The sequence below is a fragment of the Panulirus ornatus genome, chromosome 20 (assembly GCF_036320965.1).
Source record: "Panulirus ornatus isolate Po-2019 chromosome 20, ASM3632096v1, whole genome shotgun sequence".
NCBI classification, from domain to species: Eukaryota; Metazoa; Arthropoda; class Malacostraca; order Decapoda; family Palinuridae; genus Panulirus; species Panulirus ornatus.
The window spans coordinates 69239296-69261386 of record NC_092243.1 but is presented as its reverse complement, the minus strand read 5'-3'; the positions used below and the strand labels follow the sequence as shown (position 1 = coordinate 69261386).

The following is a 22091-nucleotide window of genomic DNA, read 5'->3' as shown; positions in this document are numbered from 1 at the left end:
CTTCTATCATACTTGATCGCCGTTTCCAATGTCAGCAATATTCATAAAACTAACAATCTTTAGCCATATATGGAACTTTAAAGAATCAAATACTTATAATATACCTTCATTCTATTGCTCAAGCTTACCTTTATCACATTAAGACACATGTTGATAATGTGTCTAAAGGAGGTGCAGTAATCTCGGGCACGTGAGTAACATTTTAGGGCATTAGAAAGGTCACCACAATCCAAATAATGATCACCTAAATCGTCATGACCACGTCGAATTGACTCCTTAATGCTGTTGACCTGAAAGTAGTTGGAAAAGAACATGCTTTTAATCAAAATTTATGAAACCAAACCTTACCTACCACACTCAGATTTCACATCTACACATCAGAACTGGAACAATTTCTCCATGCAAGCTTCTGCACACTCCACACAGAGCTTCCACTGCATCTCTTAATTTTTCTTCACTGCACTATCCTACTTTTAACTTCAACTTTCCAATTACGATTCTTAATGAAATTCAACCCCAATACTCAAAAGTAATTCACAAATTCCAGTTCTTCACCTAGCTAACTGATATGCTGTGATCATCAATTCCTTTTAAAAACTAGTGTTGTATTTTCATTCATTCACTTTTAGCAACCTCTCCTTGTATTCATCCCAGACCTTCCTCACACAACAAATATCAATGAGCAAATAAGTCTTACCTTTGAATTCTTGAGGTCAGTATCAAGCTTCTCCAATTTCAGTGCGGCTTTTTTAGCACGTGATTCGACCCACTGCATATCGAGGGCAGGCAAGTTGGCTACAACCCCACCACCCACCTGACCACCCGCTATATCTGGTAAACTCGCATTTCCTGCATTGGTCCCACTGTAAAGAAAGGGTTAGATTATCAATGGTGCAAGAGAAATAATAAAACCTAATGGCACCTCAGTCAATACCTATAATCAACAGAGCAATAGTACAACCCATGCCCTCATAATCACACGTGTGCATGTTGAATGTATTGAAGCATACTTTCTGAATATAGCCGTAAAAATTATACCGATATACAAAAGCATTCTTTAACATGTTAATGAAATCTAAATAAAATAGATGTATGAAACTGCATGCTTTTCATTCCTAAATAATTGAACATAAACAAAAACTGTGACCTGTAATAATACTGTCACTTTGTTGAGGATGAAACGTGTGTAACAGTTACACAATTCTCTAATAAATGAAAAACATATATGACGGGAAGAAGCAGAGTGAGGATTTTCACCTCTAATGTTCAGTCATCAGTTCCTACTGTTACCTTGCTCCTATGGAAAATAGTAATCATGAATGAAAGAAAGAATTTAAGAACTAATCTACTTCCTGTCAAACTGATAGTGTAAGCAAACCCAGTACACACACCTACTAGACCTCAGACATTCAAATAGAACCTAATCAAATGTTATAAATTAAATCCACTATCAAAATGCTTACTGCTTTTGTACCAAGCTAAGGGGGTCACCAATGAAAACTTCACATGGCAGAGTTATGCAGCCACTGGAAGAGCTTAAGTCTTGAAACGAAGTATCCCCACTCCAGAACATAAAGCAATTATCATTTTTTCCAGACATGTTCACAAGCCATTTCCAACAATCTAGCTCCCTAAATAACATTAAAACAGACCCTCCCAAAATAAATCAACTACCTAAAGGTTGACCCAAAATAAGTCAGCTACCAAAAGCTTGCTAATTTTCTAAGAGAAAACCCCTAACTTAGAAATTCAACATGACTGTGCAAGAAAAAGGATACAGTGGGACAGCACAATTGTTACATTCTTTGAGAAGATCCTTATAAACCTTGCTATCTTACCAGTCAATCATTATCTCATTTCTATATAATCAAGAAAACACTAGAAACAAAAATCAGGAATCTGCCAAACATTACATAACTAAGAGCTTTTTCAGCTCAATCATACTCTTAATACAAACCTCTCTCTTATCCTACTTTTTCTTATTCAATCAACCCTCCTCAAAACACGTCCTAAAAGATATCACTTTCAACACTTTCACGCATTCTTATCTACAGCACATGCCTTGCATCTGTAAAACACCACTAGGACTACTATAACTTCAAAAATACCTATGTTCATCCTAGCAGACAGTGACCTCTCTTTCTACACATTCCTAATGCTCCCAAGACCTTTGCCCCACTCAGCCACCCTAAAACTCATCTCAGCTTACATGGCTGCATTTGTCACCATATTCACTCCCAGATATCTAAAACACCCCATATCCTCAAAGTTTTCTTCATCAAACTCACACTTTACTAACTTACTGCATTGTTAAACATAATAATCTTGCTTTTATTCACATTTGCTATCTATTTTCTCCTTTCATAGACTCTCCCAAACTCATACATCAACTCCAATTTTGCACTTAAATCTACCACCAGCACCATGTCATAAACAAACAACAACTGACTCACCTCATGCATACCTACCCCTCTCTCCTAAGATCCTTGTATTGACCTCTCTCACCACCCCATCCATACACAAATTAAAGAGCCATGTTGACTTCACAAACCCCTGCCAAAGATTCACCTTCACCTGGATTCATGCACCATACTCTATTTACTTGCATACATGCTTTATTCTTTTGATGAAAACTCGTAATAGCTTCAATAGCTTTCCTCACACCATATATTCATAATATCTTCCACAGGATATCTCCATCAACCCTACATATACTTTGTCCACACACATAAATGCAACATACAAATCCTGCCGTTTCTTCAAGTATTTCTCACGCACAGTCTTCAATGCAAACACCTGATCCTCTCATTCTATATCACTCCTGAAACCACAGTTTCTCCCCGTTCTGATGATTTGTGCGTAACACCACTCCTCCCTTCACCTTTGTCCCCTTTGCCCTTTGTATTATGGGTCTATATATGCATTCTGCCAATCCCAAGGCACCTCACCAGGATCCATACATACATTGAAAATCCTAATCATCCAATAAACAACACAGTTACTCCCATTCTTATAAAATTCAGCTGCTATTCCACTCCAGCTGCCTTCCCACATTTCATCTTAACCAAGGTTTTCACTGCCTCTCTTATACCCAATCATTTTGATCAAAAGCTTCGCATTCACATCACCCATAACAGGCACTTTTCTCTCCTTAAACCCATTTAGGCAATCATTCAAATTTCTCTAGAAACACTTCATTGCAATATTGCCTCACACAGTCTTCCTAAGTTATATATCTAAACACACAATATGCACAGCCTATTCAGCACATGGTTCCCTGCTTTCTATTCGTGTTACATTTAAGTTTCACGACAGAAAGCACCCATGAAGAAACTTAGGCAAAATGGTAGGGCATGTGCAAAGCACTCACTGCACAAGACAGAAAGAGCACCTACAACAAGATTTAGCAAAAATGATAGGGCTAATGCAAAGCACCTACTGCATGCCTTGCTTCATGTATATGACTGTTCTCTGCTGCCACCTGCATTACATGATTATCAATTCCTGGTTTATCTAGGAATGACTTTAACCAGATGTCAAGTTTCTATTAAATGTTTCTACAATTTTTCCATGTATGTTATTTCTAGCAGTGCATCAAAAAATCATTCTAGCTTTATAGCTGGTCTGGAATAATCATTCAATGTACTGCCAGGAGAAGCATGAAACTTGCATGGAACTGTCGAACATCTAAAAGAAAACTGGGCTTATGGTCAAAATCAGTCCTAGATGAATAAAGAATATATAATCAACTAAGGTGGCTGCTCATCAAGCAAAGAAGTGAAATAGCCAAATCATGCCAGCCCAGCCATTTTGGCTTTATCTTGTCATGTGAAATTGTAAATGCTTGATGAAAAGAGAAAAGTTCACAAAAAGGGGTAAACAATAAATAAAGAGCCACAGAGAAAATTTATACAGTGAACCATATGGTACTGTTAAAAACAAGTGTGTGTAAAATGAAAAAAGAAGCACAAGACATATGCAGGAAAAAATACATCTCAATCCTGTTAACTCCAACTCAGGCACGATAAAGGCATTCCTAATACACTCAGTAATCCAAGCTGACAAGAGAAATAGTAATGGGGAGGAACATACAAACCAGAAATGAATCATTATGTTAAGGAAATGATCAAAGCAAGAATTTCTTACAAGTACCTCCATAAATTCTTTTAGCAAATCTATTAAGTGTTTATAAGTCGCTATAAGTAATGACTCAACACAGTTATAATAAAAAAATATGCAAAGGGGTTACATTGTAGGAAATATAGAGCAAAAAATACAAGAAAAATTACTATACCTGACTGCTTCTTGCAGTTTCCGGTGGAGCTGTGTATATAAGTTAACATTGTATGTAGTCTGGACATAATGTATGGCCATTCGAAGGGCTTCTACACGTAACTGGGGACATCGGTCAGCTATAAAAACAAGTCGCTGGAGTTTTGCAAGGCCTGTGTAGCAGTTCGCGTAAGTCTCTAGATCCTGTTAAGGATAAAAACAATAATAGAAAACATACAATAAATAATGTATCAAACATGAGCTTTTAAGTAAAATTGAAAATAACAAATCTTACACATGATGAAGTAAAGGTTCATTAGTAGCATACGCAAGAGTTTCCATCCTATCTGAGAATTTGTTTATACAACCATCAGAGCTTAAACTATATTTGGAATTCAGCTTCTGATGGAATACTACATAGGCAGATCCATATCAACACCACTTTGCTTTATATATGTAATGACATCAATAGTAAGCAGAGGGTTAAAGAAATGAACTTCAATGTAGTGCACTATTAATACTGCTCCTATACTTATATCAAAAACTTCCCTTTTCTTGTCTTTGCACATGATTTTTGGTCTTTCTCCACTCCTAATATACTGTATTTGTTTGTCTACATATGAAATTCCTGAGAATGTCAATCTCAACAAATAGATTCTCTCAATATACGAATGTATCTCAATACATCATTCCTTACTTCCTTTTCCTACACCCAATAATCGCCATTCTAAACCTCAAGACACTTTCTTATTTATCTGCTTTTCTTAACCCTAAAAAACAGTGTCCACAAAAAACTTTGTCTGCCTCCATATATTTTCAAAGGTAACACATAGCAAAAGTTTATTGCAAATACAAACATATGATGCTCTCTGGGTTATATCCTCATACATCTGGTCACTTATGTGTTTCTATTAGTGTGAGCACCAACAGCAAACTTTAGTGTGCCTCAGGCTAACTTCCTTTACTCTTCCAGATTGCCACTTCTTTTTGGGAATTTCTCTTCAGGGCATTGTGTTTCTTCCTTCTACACTTAAAGATAATTGGCTCTTGCTTCTCTAAGGCGAAAGCCCAAAGTTTTTGCCCAGAAGCAAGCAAATGTGGGTACCCGGAGATTTCTAGGCACACTGGGTGCTTAGAGCACATGATCAAGCAGTTGCTTCCTGCAATATCTAAGCATTACCTCACCTCACTCAGGATATCAAGACCTTATGGACTCAAAACATGGACAAGATTACTTAGGAACCTTGCCAGTTCCATGCCCAGACATCTGCAGATGGCAATGAAGGCCAAAGGAGTGATAATGAAGCAATAAAATATAAGTGTGACACCATGTTTGAAAATGATCGGGATGGTTGACAAGGTTTTTTGTGGACACTGCATGATCTCAAAAACATTTCTAAAAAATTAACATTAACAGTAATTTATCTTACCCAAATCACATTCCCAAATCAGTGAACACTGCTGCATCACTCAGCAACCCATTAAGATGCAGTTTTTCAGATATTGCAATTTTCTTATAATACAATGTTCTTCACTGGCAAGTCAGGATTTTCAGAGAATGTATGGCTGAAAGTGAGGTGCTCGAGGACTGGCAGAATGCCTGTAAAGTGCCACGGTGTAAAGGCAATGGGACAAAAGTGAATGTTTAAAATACAGAGATGTTAGTCTATGAGTATACCTAGTAAGTTACATGGAAGAGCAGTGACAGGGGAAGTAGCATGCACACAGCCATTGAATATGGAGGAACAATGTGGCATCAGGAGTGGAAGAAGATGCCAGGAACAATGTGGCATTAGGAGTGGTAGAGGATGTCAAGTGTTTGCACAGAAGAATTTGTGGGAGAAATAATTAAAGAAAAGGATTTGTAAGTAGCATTATATGAATATGGAGATAACGTGTGATAAGGATAATATAGATCCCTTGTGAAAGGAGCTGTAAAAATATGGCATGGGAGGGAAGCTACAAGAGCAATAGGAAGAGAAGAGGGCAAGTGGCTCTCACTGAAGGCGAAGTCTGCAGCAAGGTGTGTGATGTCACCATGGCTGTTCAATCTGGTGAGGGAGGTAAATGCAAGGATTTTGAAGAGAAGGATAGTTTTTGCAGTTTGGTGGGGGATGAGGAGACCTATAAGGTGAGTTAGCTGCTGTTTGGAGATAACATGGTTCTGGTAACAGGCTCGAGTAGGAAACTATAGAAGCTACGTCTGAGTTTGGAATATTGTGTGAAACCAGAAAGGCGAGACATTTAGCTACGGAAAGGGAAAGTTCAGTTTGAAAGTGAGTTTAAATGAAGAGAAACTAAAGGAATAGGAGTGCTTTAGATATCTAGGGTGAAAATGGCAGCTGAAGAAAACCAAAGGCTTGGTGAAGGGGGAAAGATCCTGGGAGTGTTAAGAAATGTGTGGGAAGAGAGGTTGCTATCTTTGATGGCAAAGATAAATATGTCTTACAGTAGTCCTGACGGTGCTGTATAGATACGGGTCACAGGGCCTAGGTACAAATGCACAGAAGAGAGTAGATATCCTGTTAACGAAATACTTGAGGACAATGTGATGGTGTGTAGAAGGCAGACTGAGTAAGCAATGACACTGTGCGAGAGAAGTGTGGTGTTAAGCAAAGTATGTTTGGGAGAGATGAGCAGAATATGCTGCAATGGTATGGATGTATGGAATAAGGAAAGACTGACCATAAGATATATGAATAAGAGGTGGAAGAAACAAAGAAGGGGGGGGGAGACCAAGGACTAGATGAAAGGATGAAGTGAAAGATACTTCAAGGTACTGGGGCCTACACATGTAGGAGAGAGGATACAGCATAGGATAGAATGAACTTGAGTAATGAGGTATACATGGTGCAGTATGCTGTCAGCGAGTTGAACCAGGGCATATGAAGTGGTCAGGGAATACCAAGGAAAGATATATAGGAACTGGCAGTGAAAGGAGTGGCCCTGGTTTTGATGCATAACAGCTAGAGAGAATGTGAGCAAAGGAGTCCTATTTCATTTGTTCTTGGCACTACCTCACTTAAATGGGAAGAAGTGCAGCATTTGTACAAGTAAAAAAAGGATGAAGGTGACTGGTTTCAAGTGAAAATGGGCATGCTTCAAGGTTGTGTAATATCACCAAGGGTGTTTAATATATCTATGGATAGGGTGGTGAAGGGGTCATAAGTGGGGAGACTTGGTAAAGGATGCAGGTCTTCTGCAGTGAGGGTGGTACTGCATGGAGAAACTCCAGAAGCTAGCGAGATAGCTTGGGAGAATGAATGAAAGGAGATACATATGAAAAAAAAAAAAGCAAGAAAATGAGGTGAAGAAAAGAGAGACAGGATTGTCATAAGATCAGATGGGGACTTGGAAGAAGACGAGTGCTTCAGGTACCCAAGAGTTGTTGCAATAGCAAATGGAACCAAAAGATCTGAAGTGAATCATAGGGTGAAAAAAGTGAGGGTATGGTCCTGGATGCATTGAGGTATGTAATTACCTAATCAACTATTGCCTATTTGTATCCTGAGTGCCCTTCTCTTGTATTTTTCTTGCATCAAGAAGGCTTTTAAATCTTCATAAGCTAATGGCATTCAGTCTCCTTGTTTAGACCATTCCAACCATCTATTACGCTTACACTAAACCAGGTTATCTTTACATCCTTAACCATCCTCTTTCACAGCTTGTTATGAAAAGTAATCCACAGGGGTTTACCCTTTATTTCTCCTCGCAGCTCAAGCTTTTTAATCAAACTCTAATGGGGTACAGTGTCAAGTGCTCATGTGATGTGTGGAAGGATGTGTGGAAGGAGAGGTCAATGTCTGTTAGGGCAAAGATGATTATGTCTGAAGGTATAATAATCCAAGCAGCATTGTATGAATGATGAAATCTTGTTTACGCTATGCAAAAGAAAGGAGGAGGATAAATAAGCTGAAAATCAAATACCTACACAATATGGGGTGTGAAAGGAGTTGATTGTGTAAGGAATGGCAATGTTTGAGGCAAGTTTGGTAGAAAGCAGTCTGACAGAGAGCTGAGCAGGGTGTCCCAAAATTATTAAGTCACATGAAGAGGATTGGGGAAGAGCAGTGTGGTTTCAGAAGTGGTAGAGGATGTGTGGATCAGGTGTTTGCTTTGAAGAATGTATGTGAGAAATACTTAGAAAAGCAAATGGATTTGTATGTAGCATTTATGGATCTGGAGAAGGCATATGATAGAGTTGATAGAGATGCTCTGTGGAAGGTATTAAGAATATATGGTGTGGGAGGAAAGTTGTTAGAAGCAGTGAAAAGTTTTTATCGAGGATGTAAGGCATGTGTACGTGTAGGAAGAGAGGAAAGTGATTGGTTCTCAGTGAATGTAGGTTTGCGGCAGGGGTGTGTGATGTCTCCATGGTTGTTTAATTTGTTTATGGATGGGGTTGTAGGGAGGTAAATGCAAGAGTTTTGGAAAGAGGGGCAAGTATGAAGTCTGTTGGGGATGAGAGAGCTTGGGAAGTGAGTCAGTTGTTGTTCGCTGATGATAGAGCACTGGTGGCTGATTCATGTGAGAAACTGCAGAAGCTGGTGACTGAGTTTGGTAAAGTGTGTGGAAGAAGAAAGTTAAGAGTAAATGTGAATAAGAGCAAGGTTATTAGGTACAGTAGGGTTGAGGGTCAAGTCAATTGGGAGGTGAGTTTGAATGGAGAAAAACTGGAGGAAGTGAAGTGTTTTAGATATCTGGGAGTGGATCTGGCAGTGGATGGAACCATGGAAGCGGAAGTGGATCATAGGGTGGGGGAGGGGGCAAAAATTCTGGGGGCCTTGAAGAATGTGTGGAAGTCGAGAACATTATCTCGGAAAGCAAAAATGGGTATGTTTGAAGGAATAGTGGTTCCAACAATGTTGTATGGTTGCGAGGCGTGGGCTATGGATAGAGTTGTGCGCAGGAGGATGGATGTGCTGGAAATGAGATGTTTGAGGACAATGTGTGGTGTGAGGTAGTTTGATCGAGTGAGTAACGCAAGGGTAAGAGAGATGTGTGGAAATAAAAAGAGCGTGGTTGAGAGAGCAGAAGAGGGTGTTTTGAAGTGGTTTGGGCACATGGAGAGAATGAGTGAGGAAAGATTGACCAAGAGGATATATGTGTCGGAGGTGGAGGGAACGAGGAGAAGAGGGAGACCAAATTGGAGGTGGAAAGATGGAGTGAAAAAGATTTTGTGTGATCGGGGCCTGAACATGCAGGAGGGTGAAAGGAGGGCACGGAATAGAGTGAATTGGAGCGATGTGGTATACCGGGGTTGACATGCTGTCAGTGGATTGAATCAAGGCATGTGAAGCGTCTGGGGTAAACCATGGAAAGCTGTGTAGGTATGTATATTTGCGTGTGTGGACGTATGTATATACATGTGTATGGGGGGAGGGTTGGGCCATTTCTTTCGTCTGTTTCCTTGCGCTACCTCGCAAACGCGGGAGACAGCGACAAAGTATAATAAAAAAAAAAAAAAAATGAAGAGGATACAAAAAAGAGAGAGAATCCGTGTTTGAAAGGAAGGGAGAAAGAAAGTGAAGTAGATCGATGAAAAAAACGAGTGAAGGAGGCTTCTGGGTACCACGGTATGAATATCCAGGAGCATGCAAGGCATGCTCTGGGGAGAATGAAATGAATCAGCATAGTACAAATAGGGTAATGTATTGTCAACAAGCTCAACCAGGGTATGTGAAGTAGTCAAGAAAATCATGAAGCAGTCTCCGGAGCTTGGCTGTGGATGGTAGGCTCTGGTTTCTACATCATACATGACAACTTGGAAGTAGATGTGTGCAAATAAGGCCACTGTTTGCTTATTCCTGATGTTATCTTCATAAGGCAGGAGATGCAATTAGATAAAATGAAAGAAGTTTCTTTGTGTTACTCATATAAAATGAATTGGAAAGAATTCAGAATATAGCATCTTATTCTTAATAACAGCCATCAATTATGCAATTAAAGCATGTCACTGTGTATGTCTTGTTTTTACCATTATATTTATACCTGTTTATGAACTACTTTTTTCATTACTAATGGACATAAGTGATGTTTAAACACAAAATGACAGTGCTATGGCCAGTATGAGCATACTTGGAAATGCATGTCTGACTAACTGGGATCCACCATGTTGATCATCTCATCTGAGTCACCAGCTGTGCACATACCCATGTGGTGGCAATTTTCTCAAGAAAAAACATATGCTTCCACAGCTATTTTGGTACACCTCACTGCTGGACAGCAAATCCAACTGAGACAAACTAACATATACTTAGAATGGCATAACAATTGAGTGTTATCTCAATACTGTGTGTGAATGTATTAAGTGACTTTTGGACTTGGTAAGTTATGGATGAATTTTGCTAGGTGTCTGAGAATGAAGTTCAGTAAGGATAGTAAAGGGGATGCTGAAGCAAAGACCTTGCTTTTGTAATGGATAACTATTAGTGGTAAGCTGAAAACTTTGGTGAATGTGAAGAAATCAATGGTAGAGTATGCAAGAAGCTTGGAAGATGAAGTACTTGTCCCTGCTCTGGTGCATGGATGAAAAGCTAGTTTCATCTTTCTTTACACCTGTTCACTGTTTCCTACATTAGCCAGGTAGTACTAACAAAAAATCTCATTTGCTCAGATCCACTCTAACTAGCATGTATAATGCACCAAAGACAGGAGTATGTGAAAGGAGATGGGTATGTCTGAAGGCACACTAGTCCCACCAGTGATGCCTGAATATGAGCCTTGAGAGCAACAGAAAGGAGGAGGGTGGAAATGTTGGATATGAAATGCTCAAGGATGATAACCAGTACACGGCATGAATCAAGTTGATCATGAGAGGGCTGATGGTGCAAAAGAGAGGCATGGTATTAGATGCAACCTGATCAGGAGGGCTGATCAGGGTGTGCTGAACTGATTTTAACAGCTGGAGAGGATGAGCAAAGAAAGATCAATGAAGAACATTTACGAGTCAGAAGCGGAAGAAGCAAGGGGGAGTGAGGGTGGCCAAGGACAAGGTAGAAGGAAGAAGAGGATGTACTGGTGCCTGAACATTACAGAGGGCAAGTGGAATGCATCAGATAGAATGAACTGGATATAGTGCGGTATATGGTGGCAATCAGCTGCCAATGGGCTCAACCTGGGCAGATGAAGCAGTCAAGACAAACCTGAGGGTTAATATGTTAGGCTTGGTTGTAGATGGCAGGCTCTGATTTTTGTGCATATACATTATATCCAGACTAGATGCATGCAAATGAGACTACTGTTCAAATGTTTCTCATGTTATCACACTAAAGCAGAGAAGGCATTTATAGAAAAAAAAAATACATTAGCATTAAAGAGCACAAACTAAACAACTGCTGAACAGAGTCAAGCTTATTACAACGAAAGTACAAAGTAAGTATATTTTCAACACACCATTTACTCTACTGTTAGTCATCTTCATATCAAGTTCACATGGTTATATTTTGCAATGTAAATCTGTTATCAATAATCAGCTCCATTCTACAATCGGAAGAACAGATTCAAGTTGACAGCATGCTAATAACCCAGACCAATTTACATGGGATGAAAGGAGTGTATTAAGCCTTAAAAACAAAGAAGGTAAATAAATTGGTAATCAAACAGAGTAACCACATGTAAACAAAGTGGAGTAAATAACCATAAACAAAGAAATCAAAATCTAGAGAATTTGCTTAACCCTTGACTTCCGTTCACTTTTGATATAATATGAGACACCACAGACTTCTACCTTGGCTTCCTCTTCCAATTCTATTCAAAGTCCATCTAAAACTATGCCAAGTTAGCAGTCTTTCCTTTGGCAGAATATACTAACATACCCTTAGACCTAAAAATAAAAAGGCATTAAATCTATAAATGTCTGCTTGGATTATTGCACCTGACCTTCAGCTGTGCAACGAGGAATTCTCATACACAAAGTAATCCCCACCTTACATCACATCTGAACACAGTGTCAGTGCAAGCTACAGTCTAACTATTTCCACACCAAGCATAACTTCAATAATTTTTTCACTGGCTCATTCTTATAATTCATACAATAATGTCCATTGACAAAACAGTTTCAAAGACATGAAAAGGGCTCAAACAAGTATTACACCCAGGTTTATAACATATTCCATCTGCAAATTTTGTTCATTTCGAGAAGGTTCTTAAAGAACCACTATATTTTCTATCCTTCTTTGGCATTCAAAATGTTTTTCTATTCCCATCCATAATTCCTGTCATTTCTATATCAATTTATCTACTTTTTCACTAAAACGGCCATTGCATATACAAGTCAATACATCCTACTCTTCAGTCTGGTGGGAAGAAAAACATAAAACAGACACCTGAATCATGGCCAATAGAAAGAGGTACTCACCAATGAAGTGCTTTCTACAATTACTGGCTCTTCCTCTGTGTTGTCATTTTCTTCCACTGCCATATCGATTACCATTGGCTCTACATTGTTCTGGAAAAAAAAATTAATGTTTACATAAAATGTAAGTTCTCCAAAATATAAAGTTCAGGTAATCGAAGGATACATATTAAATATGCCAACCTTTTACTAGTTTTTGAAGGAACAAAAGCAAAGAAAATGAAGTGAAATACAGTCTTAAGCAATACAGGGTAAAACTTGTATGCATTTCAACATTTAAATTTACATTTCACACTTTTTCTCAATCACTTTAAGCAATTCTAAAACAGCTGTATTGAAAATGGTAACTGAATTTTCCTTTAACAAAGGAACAAAAATTTCTAACAGCTAAACAACAGAGTGCTGCAATTCTTTAATAACCTGTCTGGAAAATAAATTCTGTGGAAACCCAATGGCTCTTTGGTCTGTGTTAATTGTGTCTACTTTCCATTATGAAAATGCAACACAAATTTCCACTGCCTATTTCCAAACTTGCAATCAGATATTCTAACTCTTCAATCTTTTCAGCCTCCCTTATCAACTGGCATACTTCTATTGAGCTTTTCCAAAATTGTATCAATCATTCTGATGTATGCATCTCCCATTTACTTACTCATTTCTAATCTCCAATAAATATGCAATAATATTCATACAGTTTACGTTATTTAATACTCATTTTTTCTGTTCCATATTTCAAATTTAATTGCAGCTTAGTTGATAGTGACTATAATATCTAAATCTATCATAAATCTCAGCTGGTATGGAGGCTGGGCAAGGTTTTCAATGGTTTTATATCTTCAATGTTTTACCTATTTACATTAAGTAGCCCCAAATTTTCCATTACACTCAAAACCCTAAACAATATTGCCTTTTCTACTACCACAGAATAAAACAAAATGCTCCAAATCATGCTCTGTAATTCGGTGTTCTCGAAACACTAAACTGCCAATGCTCAGTGTCCAAAGCTCTTGTCAGCATGTAGTTATACTGGTAATATTTCCCATTAGCAACTCAACTGAATTCATTATATACCTTGCCCTCTTGTTTTATATTTGATTCTATTTGTCCTCTATGATGAGTTTTTCTTTATGAATGTATAACTTCTCTCTTGGAAGATTACTTGTCTATTGTGGAAATTGAGGTTGATTAACATCAAAGTAGGCGAAGCACATTTTATACTCAACAGAACCTTTAAGAAAACCTCACCCACCTTCCCCTGACAATCAAGATTTACCTTATTCTCAATGTTATCTAAAAACATTTCTGATTTCTGTCATTTCAGATTATACCAATGTGAAAGTGCCTCTCTCTCATATCATTTCTACCTACCAGAGAAAGTATGGTTACTTAAAAGCAAAAACGGCTGAAGTACTTAACAGAACCTATGACAACCTCAGGTCACATTTTAATTTTGTCATTATGAGGTAGAAGTGCTGGCTTCATGTGCATACAAATATCAACAAACCAGGTGAAGCATATTTCTTACCATAAAGTGGAAAATCGACAAAAATTTGTATATTCTGTCAAAAGCACTAAAATATCAAGCAAACCTTAGCTCATAGAAGTCAAGCATTCTTAGGTTCTATTGATTTCTAAACATGCTTCAGCAATTTTAATGTTAAATGACCCTACATTTCTCACGAATTTCATAGCCCTCCTTACTTTCAAAGCTCTTCCCAACAAAATTCATCATTTCTAGCATCAAATCATTTGCCCTTAATAGTTTCTCTACAATCAAATAATATGGCACAACCAAAGTAAACCATCAATACATAAATTCATCTAATATACAATCAAGTCCCCTTGGCCTTAGAGAAACTAGTATCCAAAATCAAGAACATTCTGAAATCCAATCACTGCTTAGCCCCGAGGTTTCACACCCTAAAATTAGATCTTACGGCAAAATCTTACATGGGACACCAGAGAAATAACAGGAATCAGGAAAACATGCAGATTAATTCCTTACATTTAGCAAAGTAATTCTGAACAGCACTGCATGATTTTCACCATCAATTTTCATCCTTCGACAGGAAACAGCTAACAGTCCAAAGGGATATAATCATCAGTGAAGTTGTGGTGGATGTTAAAAGTATGTGAAGCACTTGTAGAAATCAGAGTTACTTAACAAAACTTCACCTGACCTCTCCTAGCAGCCCAGATTTAAAGCGGAAATATACCAGTACCAACACTAAATGTTGTGTGTTCCTGAGGACTGCATGGTACAAATGACTGTTGGCAAGGCTGGGCAGTGGCACTAGCACCTACTATGTCATCTGTTTGTTAACAGTTTGAGGCAACTAACACAGTACAGAGGTAACGTGTGTATGATGTAATTCAACCAAAAAAATGAAAATTAAGACAAGTCTCAGCATATATGCACGACTCACCAGCAGGTTCTGCTAATACCTATTAAGTGCTTCACTTGCTTTTACATTAAGTAATTCCACATTCAAATATCTATGATTACTGAACTGAATATAACATCCAAAAACCAACAACCACTGGTCGTGTTCACTTCCACTAAGTGGAAGGACTCCATCAACATTCATCTCTTTCACACCAGTGTTACTTTTTATGGTGTCCATAAAGTATTCCGCTTCTCACAATATGCAACATAATATAATAAACTTAACACAGACTAATCATGCCCACATGTGGTGCAAAAAATCACACTTCAATGCCTAAAAATGATCATCACATACTGGCTTCAACAAAGGATCCAACACGTCTGATGTGATTGAACAAAGAGAGATTTGATATTTTATTACCATGCCCATGACAATCCCATTAATTTCTTGGCTGATCACAAATCAACTGCTGAACTACGAACTTGTGGGAAAGCAGCGCAATACTGAAACCGAACTAATGATGGAAATATAAGAATTTTCATGTATAGATAGAATCTAGAGGCACACACTCATAATGCTGAAAACACATGGATAGATGTATACGGGGATATCCTTAATCATAGTCGTAGACAGCAATACCTCCCCAGCTACATGACCATAAGTTTCTTCCAGGAATACATTCAACACTGCGACAGATTTAACCCATCTCTCCTCTTGCCTGCACAGCTTTGCTCTCAGTAAGGTGAAACTAACCATCTTCCACTATAAATGCTCACTGAAATTCAGAGTTTCAGTGTTGCTGGTAATTAATACGGCCCAGATTTACGTATAGTTCCCCCTCCTCCCTCTAAGGTTCAAGGTTCTAATTCTCTCAACACTTTCCCCTCCCTCCCTCCCCCACCCTTCACAACTTCCCTAGGCTACAACCAACCTTTGGCTGGCCCAGCCCACCTCTTTTGGATACACCGATGCTCTCACCCGCCACTAAAATGAAAGAGAGTTCCTCCACGACGGTAATTAACTCCTACCGACTACCGTGTCCATTGTACGGAAGACCTGCACCGTATCACCGTGGTGGATCACCGGGATTAATAACCTATCCACCGTTTCCTCCTCCACCATGAAGCGATTACATCCTTCCATCCCTTCCCGGAGGTGAGGTAGAGGATGGTGACAGGTTCAACTATTCCACTCGTCAACTGGGTGGTTACGGGTCGCCTTGGTTCAGGTGGGCATGATATACCTCCAGGTGGGAGAGAGAGTAGCCCCAGGGGAGTTAATCCACCTCCGGGGTTATACCTCCTGCCATAAGCCTGGCATAAGGCAGGTCTAAGGTTGATTACAAGCTGGGAAACCAGCCACGATAATCTACCGGGCGGATTACTTCAGTCAGACACCAAAAAACATTTGTCATATCTCAACAATCGTGACGGGTTTCTCTGGCTCGTACGATTTTTTTCTCAAATGTTTATCGCCGTGTCTAGCCCAGATACTCCCTTAAACTGACCTGCATAAGGCCTCCTTGCATCTGCAGCGGCATTTCGTGAAAAAGTTAAAGCATCAGCTCAACAACAACACATCCCGTCATGGAGCCTGCACTTCACTGGCCATCCTCCCCCATCGTTTCCAGGATTGTGGTTTTAGTATTAATCAAAAAAAAATCTTGTGATTTTTTTGAGTTTAACACTACATCTATAATTGTGATTTGTTTTATGAATGCATTTTTATCTTCTCCGAAAACATGAAATTTACTAGCATTGACTATGGATGACATTTCACTCATTATAATTACTCCTACTTAATAGTTCTTTTGGTAAAATCTAACCATTTGATCATAGTTCTATAGATGGATATTGCATCACTGTATTTTTCTCTAATGTCTTTTGCTTAAAACCAACAATTTGAGGAATAAAAGCCCGAATTATCAACTTTGCATGTTAATTTCATCATCTGCTGATGCATATTTTCTAACGTCTCAAGAGAAATTTGAAAGCGTGTGCTATCAATGGAATTTAGATTCGACCATATCACGTGAACAGACTTCAAATTAATCATTTTGTCTAATGTGGATGCATGACACGGAAATCGTTGGTAGGGAGCCTCTTAAGTCCCAGAGCTCAAGTAATGTTCCAATATTATTTGATTTATAAATACAAATATATATTCAATATCAGAAATATGTTGATTTTCACTATCTGGTCTTTTTCTTGTTCTTTATGGCAAATTTTGCGGATTATGTCGGTGAAATTCCTTAAATCATGATTTTAGAAGGTTTTATTTGCTGTATTAAGTATCGAGACTTACTTCGACCGGGCGTTTTCAACATTTTATCACAAAAGTCATTATCAAAAACCCAAAGTGAAATCAAAATGGATCCGAATAAATGCTTTCGAAATCAATAAGAACAACCTCAGCGCATAACTCAAGTCTTCAACATGGAGACTTTGTAGTGGACAGCAATATAGATTTACCAGACGTACTACCGACCGAGATTTAACTGACTATACCAATAATATATTTCATTAGTCTCACTCTAAGTTGGCTCTGTCCACCCATTTATTCCCATGGCCTGACCACTGTCTACTCTAAAATCAAACAAGAAAAGTTTTTATGCTCCCATGGTACAGTGAAGAAGAAGGACTAATCAATAATAATTTCCATCGCTTAAAGAGAATATTTTCGTGGTTTTTAATGACATATAATAATTACTGAATACAATCACTTGCTTGAAAAGAAAAAAAAAAAAAAAATATATATATATATATATATATATATATATATATATATATATATATATATATATATATAATGTAATACATGGACTTAGATACAGGTAGAAGAATTGGTTGACAAGTACAAAAAATGGTATTCTTCAAAGTTTTTACTGGAATCAATTTTGACAAAAAAAAAAAAAATTGGTATTCTTCCAACAGTTTTTATTGGAATCAATATTGACAAAAATTGGTATTCTTCCAACAGTTTTTATTGGAATCTATTTTGACAAAAAAAATGGTATTCTTCAAAGTTTTTATTGGAATATATTTTGACGATACCTGTATCTTTACGAAGCTCGACAGAATCTTCGAAAAAAAAAAAATTAACATTGAGACATATTTACCTGGTCTTTAGCATTATTTATTGCATGTATAGCACACCTTGTGGATGACTCTAAATTCAAGCAATTCAGTCAACTTGGTAAATATTATCATATAAAAGCAATAATAACGTTGCTGAAAGAAGACTAATATTATGAGATAAAACAGATTAATTTTTTTCAAAGCAGCAAAAACGAAAAAATAAATCAGATAATATAGACCAGTCTACAGAAGATAAAAAAAAAAAATAGGTTTAAAACTGATAGTCTGAACTTAGTTAAAATCCCATTTCTTTCCACCCAGTTATCAATATCCAGTAACTCGTAGTATTAAAGAAAATTGTTACGTTGTTTTATATCACTCTGGGCTGTGCATTGCGGTCAATATGTTTGTGTCATTACTATTGTGTGATAGAGAGTCGCTTCATTTCTCAACTTTTTATATATGTACCATGTTCTTTTTTCTTAAGTGACCATCACTCAGGCAAGGGCCAGCCCAGAGTGTGAGCCCGCCCGGGTTCGAATCCTGGAGCGTGGTAGTAGGTCCACACCCAACCCAGGTGTTCATCCTCCCCTGGGGCTGACCCATGAATGGGTACCTGGCTTCAGCTGGTGTAGGCATAGGTATATATATAGACAGGGCCCGACCTAGCCTTTGGGGGCCCTACGCTATCACTTTTGGGGGCCCCCTTCACCATTTAAACTCCCCCTTATATCAGGGGGGAGACGACCCAAGGAAAAAAATAAAATCTACGATGTGGGGGGATAGCACTTCCTGCTATCTGAGGGCTACCCCATTAATGGTCAGAGTCCTACGTTCTGAGCGTAAAAATATGGTCCATATATATGTACATATTTCAAAAACGTGGCAACACGAGCACACAGATGGCAAGCAGCTAAGTCTGCATGACCAGCCAGTGAGGAGGTGAGTCAGAAGTTGCTTGACAACACGATTATTAAATGGAATTTTCTTTTTTTTCTTTAAAAGACTCATGTCCTTGGTCGCTGTTATTGTTAGTATGAAGATAACATAAATGGCATCACATATAACACACACACACACACACACACACTATATATATATATATATATATATATATATATATATATATGATTTTGCTTTGCTTTGTCGCTGTCTCCCGCTTTAGCAAAGTAGCGCAAGGAAACAGACGAAAGAAATGGCCCAACCCACCCCCATACATACACGTCCACACACGCAAATATACATACCTATACATCTCAATGTACACATATATATACACACACAGACATATACATATATACTCATGCACACAATTCACACTGTCTGCCTTTATTCATTCCCATCGCCACCTCGCCACACATGGAATACCATCCCCTCCCCCCTCATGTGTGCGAGGTAGCGCTAGGAAAAGACAACAAAGGCCCCATTCGTTCACACTCAGTCTCTAGCTGTCATGCAATAATGCCCGAAACCACAGCTCCCTTTCCACATCCAGGCCCCACATAACTTTCCATGGTTTACCCCAGACGCTTCACATGCCCTGATTCAATCCACTGACAGCACGTCAACCCCGGTATACCACATCGATCCAATTCACTCTATTCCTTGCCCGCCTTTCACCCTCCTGCATGTTCAGGCCCCGATCACTCAAAATCTTTTTCACTCCATCTTTCCACCTCCAATTTGGTCTCCCACTTCTCGTTCCCTCCACTTCCGACACATATATCCTCTTGGTCAATCTTTCCTCACTCATTCTCTCCATGTGCCCAAACCATTTCAAAACACCCTCTTCTGCTCTCTCAACCACGCTCTTTTTATTTCCACACATCTCTCTTACCCTTACGTTACTCACTCGATCAAACCACCTCGCCTCGCAGCCACACATATATATATTATAAGTTTGTTGAGTATTCCTGGTAAATTATATGGGAGGGTATTGATTGAGAGGGTGAAGGCATGTACAGAGCATCAGATTGGGGAAGAGCAGTGTGGTTTCAGAAGTGGTAGAGGATGTGTGGATCAGGTGTTTGCTTTGAAGAATGTATGTGAGAAATACTTAGAAAAGCAAATGGATTTGTATGTAGCATTTATGGATCTGGAGAAGGCATATGATAGAGTTGATAGAGATGCTCTGTGGAAGGTATTAAGAATATATGGTGTGGGAGGAAAGTTGTTAGAAGCAGTGAAAAGTTTTTATCGAGGATGTAAGGCATGTGTACGTGTAGGAAGAGAGGAAAGTGATTGGTTCTCAGTGAATGTAGGTTTGCGGCAGGGGTGTGTGATGTCTCCATGGTTGTTTAATTTGTTTATGGATGGGGTTGTTAGGGAGGTAAATGCAAGAGTTTTGGAAAGAGGGGCAAGTATGAAGTCTGTTGGGGAAGAGAGAGCTTGGGAAGTGAGTCAGTTGTTGTTCGCTGATGATACAGCGCTGGTGGCTGATTCATGTGAGAAACTGCAGAAGCTGGTGACGGAGTTTGGTAAAGTGTGTGGAAGAAGAGAGTTAAGAGTAAATGTGAATAAGAGCAAGGTTATTAGGTACAGTAGGGTTGAGGGTCAAGTCAATTGGGAGGTGAGTTTGAATGGAGAAAAACTGGAGGAAGGGAAGTGTTTTAGATATCTGGGAGTGGATCTGGCAGCGGATGGAACCATGGAAGCGGAAGTGGATCATAGGGTGGGGGAGGGGGCGAAAATTCTGGGGGCCTTGAAGAATGTGTGGAAGTCGAGAACATTATCTCGGAAAGCAAAAAATGGGTATGTTTGAAGGAATAGTGGTTCCAACAATGTTGTATGGTTGCGAGGCGTGGGCTATGGATAGAGTTGTGCGCAGGAGGATGGATGTGCTGGAAATGAGATGTTTGAGGACAATGTGTGGTGTGAGGTGGTTTGATGGAGTGAGTAAGGTAAGGGTAAGAGAGATGTGTGGAAATAAAAAGAGCGTGGTTGAGAGAGCAGAGGAGGGTGTTTTGAAGTGGTTTGGGCACATGGAGAGAATGAGTGAGGAAAGATTGACCAAGAGGATATATGTGTCGGAGGTGGAGGGAACGAGGAGAAGAGGGAGACCAAATTGGAGGTGGAAAGATGGAGTGAAAAAGATTTTGTGTGATCGGGGCCTGAACATGCAGGAGGGTGAAAGGAGGGCAAGGAATAGAGTGAATTGGAGCGATGTGGTATACCGGGGTTGACGTGCTGTCAGTGGATTGAATCAAGGCATGTGAAGCGTCTGGGGAAAACCATGGAAAGCTGTGTAGGTATGTATATTTGCGTGTGTGGACGTATGTATATACATGTGTATGGGGGGGGGGGCCATTTCTTTCGTCTGTTTCCTTGCGCTACCTCGCAAACGCGGGAGACAGCGACAAAGTATATAAAAAAAAAAAAAAAAAAAAAAAAAAATATATATATATATATATATATATATATATATATATATATATATATATATATATATATATATATATTTCATACTATTCGCCATCTGAGGGAATATCCTCACTTGGCCCCCTTCTTTGTTCCTTCTTTTGGAAAATTAAAGAACGAGAGGGGAGGATTTCCAGCACCCCGCTCCCTCCCCTTTTAGTCGCCTTCTACGACACGCAGGGAATACGTGGGAAGTATTCTTTCTACCCTATCCTCAGCAATAATATATATATATATATATATATATATATATATATATATATATATATATATATATATATATATATATATATATATATATTTTCTTTCTTTTAAACTATTCGCCATTTCCCGCGTTAGCGAGGTAGCGTTAGGAACAGAGGACTGGGCCTTTTTTTGAATATCCTCACCTGGCCCCCTCTGTTCCTTCTTTTGGAAAATTTAAAAAAAAAAACGAAAGGGGAGGATTTCCAGCCCCCCGCTCCCTCCCCTTTTAGTCGCCTTCTACGACACGCAGGGAATACGTGGGAAGTATTCTTAATCCCCTATCCCCAGGGATATATATATATATATATATATATATATATATATATATATATATAT

At 38.7% G+C, this 22091-nt stretch overlaps 1 protein-coding gene across 2 annotated transcripts in view; it reads right to left on the bottom strand.

Annotated features, from left to right (window-relative positions):
* The window catches only part of CSN1b (COP9 signalosome subunit 1b), a 156049-nt gene that overhangs the window by 24605 nt on the left and 109353 nt on the right, over positions 1-22091 (bottom strand). Inside the window, exons 1-5 of one of the 2 annotated variants that reach the window (XM_071675183.1) lie at positions 16523-16658; positions 12632-12721; positions 4295-4476; positions 698-863; positions 129-290 (exon numbers count right to left, since the gene is read on the bottom strand). In XM_071675183.1, coding sequence (XP_071531284.1) covers positions 129-290; positions 698-863; positions 4295-4476; positions 12632-12721; positions 16523-16555 — 633 coding nt within the window. In that variant the 5' untranslated portion in view covers positions 16556-16658. Of the gene's footprint in view, positions 1-128; positions 291-697; positions 864-4294; positions 4477-12631; positions 12722-16522; positions 16659-22091 lie in introns of those variants that run through there. The other variant, XM_071675184.1, reaches the window with a different exon arrangement.